The sequence below is a fragment of the Limulus polyphemus genome, unplaced genomic scaffold, assembly GCF_000517525.1.
Source record: "Limulus polyphemus unplaced genomic scaffold, Limulus_polyphemus-2.1.2 Scaffold3083, whole genome shotgun sequence".
NCBI lineage: Eukaryota > Metazoa > Arthropoda > Merostomata > Xiphosura > Limulidae > Limulus > Limulus polyphemus.
In genome coordinates, this window is record NW_013668693.1 from 140408 (window position 1) to 146502 (window position 6095).

Below are 6095 nucleotides of genomic sequence, written 5' to 3' on the forward strand. Positions count from 1 at the left end.
GTTCAATTACTCATTACCTCCCCGTCGCTTCGTGGCCGGTTATATACACCATACTACCCCCAATCTAGTAATCTCCCGACAATTCACGAAGGAACAGGATATTTCTAGAAAGACGTGGCGTGATACTAGTCACGTGACCTCGCTGACGCAACATTATGTTCCAGTATTACTAACCTACCAACCTGATGGATTTGTGTTGGGTACTATATTTTTAAGAGGCATCACTCTTATACTTTTGTAATATAATACGGTTAGTAAAATGCATCATTTATGTATTCTAGTTTTACTGTTATATTTGAATTCGTTTGATGGACGTGCAGTAGGTACTGTATTTTTAAGTTCGGCATCACTGTTAATAATGTTATAATGTAATGCAACTACTTGAACTAGTGAAGTGCATTGCTTATGTATTGTAGTTGCACTGTTGTATTTCAGGTCATGTCTGATGGATGTGTGTGAATGTTCAGACTCACGTAAATGTTACTGTCAGGCGGTGCAAGCCTATGCTCGAGAATGTGAGCGTCAGAAAGCTAACATTGACTTAAATTGGAGAGCACTGACTGGATGTGAAAGTGAGTATAAATATATATAATATAGCAGTTCGAGGTCTTGAAAATAAAGACATTTTGTGTTAGCCTAATCAGGTTTGATCTAGATTGCCGTTACGACTGGCCAGTTCGATCCCTTGTATACCTAACTCATACAAGGTGGGGCAAAAATTGTTATATATTGTTTCATTCAGAGCTTATTTTAATTTTTAACATGATATTTTGAAACAAATAATAATTGAATTGGTTCCGATTTAATACCTTCTTCAGTATCAACCGTACATTGTATAGTTCCAACTGTATAAGTTTTGCCACACCCTGTTGTTAATGTATTGTTCGCCTAATCACTAAATCAGGTTAATACTAGCCTACCGTTACGGTGGGCAAAGTTCTATCATCTGTAGATCTAACTTAAATAACACACATGTATAGGGAATTTTTAGTCAATCAGGTTAGTAGTACTAGTATTAGCTTACCTTTACGAAGGTTGTTTTTCAATCCCCTATAGGCCTAACTCATAAATCACCCACATATATATATATATATATATAACGAATTGTTAGCCTAATCTGGTTACTACTAATCTACCGTTACGTCGGGCCAAGTTCTATCGTCTGTAGGTCTAACTTATGTATATCATACATTATTTAAATATAGCGTCTAGGTCTTATAAATAAAACATAACATGCACATATATTTTTATCCATGTTGAAGGGTATATAATGTTATAAAAGTGCATGCGCAATATTAGTTGATCTTTACAAAATTAGAAATGTAATTGCAGCAAACGAGTTTTTCTTTTATAATTCTCATTTTCAGAACGATTATTGATTACTAGCCTCTCAAACCAAGTTAATGTTTATTATATGTGTTTGTGGGACGGGGTTCTGTAACTTGAAACAAATGGATCAGCGAATACCTAATACAGGTTTAAATAGGATTAGATGTTCTGAAATATGTTATTGTTTATAAGAATGCATTATTTATAATAAATATTTCAATAATAAGATTATAAATAAAAGAGCCACAGCATTACAAGTGAACATTGCTTTTATTTTTGTTGTTAATAGTTTCAGGTGGAGGGATAAAATTAGTTTTTATGAAATATTAGAATAGAAATGGATCGAGAGTTCGCAGCGGTTGAAATGATAGATTTAGTAGCTCAATTTATTATTATTATTATTTTATTTTTTAGATTCACATTGCCCTAAAGGCGCTGTATTTACAGCTTGCGGGCCCCCCTGCAAAAAGACTTGTAGGAACTACAAAAGAAAAAAACCCTGCACGAGACGCTGTAGACCAGGATGTCAATGTCCAGAAGGCACAGTTTTCAATAAAAAGCAGTGCATGCCAATAGAAAAGTGTTATTCGTAATCTACAAACGGCTATTGTTTTGTATACATCCCGGTGACCTGATCTGGAAGAGGTCGTATTGTGTGATAGTGGCGTCCCCTTGTGGTCAGATTGAACCTCAGGAACTAACCTGTTTTGACTGCTTGTACTATGATCTCGTCACTATGAATCCGTTAAGCTTTTTTTAAGTATCAGATCTGTTTAATAATACTCGCCGCTACAGGAAGCATCTTACTACGGTGTGTTGCATTTTAAATTTGCTACCAACTTTATCACTCGGGTTAAGATTATCCTAAAGATTAATCAGGAAGATATGTGAGATGTGTTTTAGAAGCATTTCTTTGTGTTTAAGTTGAATGAATATCATCGTCAATGATGTTTTGTGCTCTAACGTTGTTCGAGTGTAGTATATTGAATAAGTGGCGGTTTTACCAAAAGGTGACCTCACAGATGAAAAAAAAAAAAGGATCAGTATGAATGCTTAAAACAAGGAATTAACATTTCATTATTGATTCTCGAACTTGAAAATACCAGATTTCAATCATATATATATGTTGATAAATGCCGTAATTGACTGAAACAAAATAATGCAAGAAAATAGATGTATAATCAAAATTACCCAAGTAACTTTGTAGATGTTTGGTTACGGATGTTTCATTTTTGGGAAAGACCTTACGTTAGGCTAACACTACATTTATATGTAGGAAGCTGAGTGTGATAAGTGTGTAACAATGTTTTCTATATTTGGAATGAATTGTATAAAAGAATGGAATTGTTTTGGAGAATAATATTTTGAGAATAATTTGTTTATTGATGAAATCATAAAAATGGTTAAAGTTTGAATCTCTATTAGGAATTATGTTTCTATAAAAGCAACATACATTGTTATAGTTTGTATGTTTGTATTTTTCTTTATTTTAAAATGTATTTATAACACTTAATAGAAAATTGTAATAATACAATGTATGAGTAGACTTAAGTCAAATGAGTAGCATTAAGAATGGTAAAATTATTTCTGATTTACACTTTGGAAATTTGTAATTGCGCCCAATTTTATTTTTATTTTCGGTAGTGAAATGATATTTTATCATTTTTAATTTAGTTAAAGGTACGAACGTAAGGGTGGGGATATTATGGCTCATTGAAGCATTATGGAAATTTACTTGAAATGCATCCTTGTAGCGCCATGCTTCCTTTTGAGGTCACTGACCGTTACACAGGTAAGCATGAGGTACCGGAGCTGGGGAGCGTCGAAGAAGTTTTTAAAATGTTTAGTCAGTTCAGTAGACTTGCGCCCTTAGCTTTGAAATTTAGGAAAAGCTCAAAAACTGTTTTTGTGTAGATATATGTTTAATAGTCATGATGATTTACGTTGTGTAAAAACAGTGGGAAACTATCAATTGAATTGTTTGTTTAGCCACGGATTGCAGAAAATATCTTTAAAAGGTATTGAAACGCAAATGATGTGTTAAAATGCAAAAACAAACAAAAACAACGTATTTTGACACGTTACAGCTTGGAAGTAGAGAAGTCACAAATGTTTCAATCATCATATATAAATCCCATTTCGGTTAGGCCTAATGTGGCGAATTCACGAACATGTTACAGCTTGGAAATACAGAAGAGACAAATTTTTCAATCACCTTATATATAAATTCTACTTCGGTTAGGCTTAACTTATGGACACGGTATGCTTGGAAGTAGAGTCATCACAAATGTTTATATCGCCTTATATAAAATTTCCATTAGGCTTAATGTGGCGATCGTATGGATGATATTGATTTGTTTGAAAGTCTTGAGATAAATCTACAAGTGGGATGTAATTCAGTTTTGTTTTGTCATTATTTAATAAGCTTTATAAGAAAATAGTCATATGCTGACAGAAAGATATCTTTGTAAAGTTGAAGTGTAACGAGATACCAATAAGCCTAATTTTTTGAATCATTTGCTGTTAAAACTATGAAGATAAATAGTGAAGAGAAAAAATGCAAAGGAAAAGTTATGGAACTTATTGGTTATTATTGAAGTACACTGCCCACACCATCAGATTACTTAAAATAAGATTAATAGTACATATACTTTTGTGGCTATATTGAAAAAAATGTTGACTAGACTCGTATATATGTTTTGCAATAAATATATGTGCATTCATGTTACCTACAAAATCTTACATTTTTGTACAATTACATAAAACAAATTGCTCTACTACAGTTTAGTTGATCGATTAAGATGTTGATCTTTCTCTTATCATAATTTCTTTCAACTGATAGTAAAGCTTGTAAATGTAATTTTCAATTAAATGCATGTTTAACTTTATTGTTTGATAAAAAATTACTTGTCACAAAAATGGCCCATTACAAATATTTATTGCATATATATATATATATATATTCTATTTTATATCTATTAAATATGTTTTGCTACATTTACACAGAGCCTACTAAATCCTAAGTTTCAAACAGTTTAATAAAAAATAGTGTCGTACGTTGCAGCCATCAGCGTAACGTTATATCAAATATGACATATTGAAAGTCGCATGCAACTAAGTGTGATTTTGGTCATTTCTTTCTTTCTTTGTCTCTTAAGATGTTGATGTGCAAAATACAGGTTAATTTAGGTATCTTATGTCATTACTGTTTAGTTATTTTAAGCTGATATTTTGTTATTTAACTTTCTGAAAACAGTATGATGTGGTGGAATGTGTAGTCGTTGTTATTTTATCATTTGTCTTGAAATCTAGGGGTATTAATGCCTTCAAATATCGTTCAAAACAGATACATTAAGAATAAATATATAATATTTATTGCAATTTACAAACCTAGTGATAAAAAAGAAGTGAGATGCTAGTGCCAGTAACTGGAACATGTTTGGAAGGAAGTTGTGTTAAATCAAACGATATCAAAGAGTTTCAATGTTGGAAACGTACGAGATTGAGTAAAATTAATAATCATTATTGAGAGAAATCGTTAAAATAATTGAAATATTAACTTCACAAAAATACGTAATGTTTTTATTCATTTATTTCTATTTTGAAATTAGACTGTTTCCATTTTTGAAATATATTGAGTCATTTGGGACTGAGGAGCTCGTGTTAGATCTAATGAACAAAACAATCAAAAGTCCCAGTGAGTGAATCTTTTTTCTTGTGTAAAAAATTTGTCAAGCTCTGCTGTCATTACTTGTTTAAACACTATAGTTGTTTGGTATCTTGTCACAAACCGGGAATCCTTTGATTTCAGTTGATTTTATTTATGAAATAATTTTTTAAAATGAAAATAATTTAATTCATTTAAAAACTCGTTTCAACACCAAACACAGAAAATATTTCATTTCATATTTTTTATTTTCAAACAACCTTATTGTTCATTAAATATTGTGCCATGATTGTTACATTTTTGTTAAGCTCATATATTCCATACAAATCTTATACTTGATTTCCAGTATATATATATATATATTACAGATTTCTTTATGTCGTTAATGCATTTTCTGCTCCTTCTGATCTCATTTGGTGCACCTTAATATTTACTCATAGTTGTAAGATATTAATTTATATGTAGCTGGTGGTTCCTTCATTATAAGAAGATTATAGATTGATTTATTTTAACATGAATAAGAAGATTTTTTCAACTTCAGTGTTCTTAGAATTAAAGCGAAAGTGAACACTTTTATTGAAGTAAAGAACTTACAAATTTTATGCTTATACATTTGTATTTGTCAATAATTTTTTGTTATTTTTCTTCATTTTGTCCACCATGATTGCTTGAAAATACACAAGTGTATTGTTTTACATTGCCTATCGAATCTATTCATTGCTGACACATGTTTCATCCATCCAGGGGATACAGAATTATTTGGTTTATAGTATTTATTGAATTTATTCAGTGCTGATATATGTTTATTACACTGAGGGGATATAGAATCACTTGATTTACAGAGTCTATTGATATTATTCATTACTGATGCATGTTTGATACATTAGACGATTGATTAGAGGGATATAGAATCACTTCGTTTACAGTGTCTATTTAAATTATTTATAACTGATGCATGTTTAATACATTAGGAGGATACAGAATCACTTGGTTTATAGTATTTATTTAAACTATTCATTACTGATACATGTATAACACATTCAGGGGATACAGAATCATTTGGTTTATAGTATTTATTTAAACTATTCATTACTGATAC

General features: G+C 30.9%; 1 protein-coding gene across 1 annotated transcript in view; it reads left to right on the plus strand.

The window, feature by feature from the left end:
• The window catches only part of LOC106468622 (BMP-binding endothelial regulator protein-like), a 103448-nt gene extending 97844 nt beyond the window's left edge, over nt 1–5604 (plus strand). The window contains exons 15-16 of the mRNA XM_013929052.2: nt 436–572; nt 1744–5604. Of these exons, the coding sequence (XP_013784506.1) occupies nt 436–572; nt 1744–1922 (316 nt within the window). The 3' untranslated portion in view covers nt 1923–5604. The remainder of the gene's footprint in view (nt 1–435; nt 573–1743) is intronic.
• Nucleotides 5605–6095: the final 491 nt, after the last annotated feature.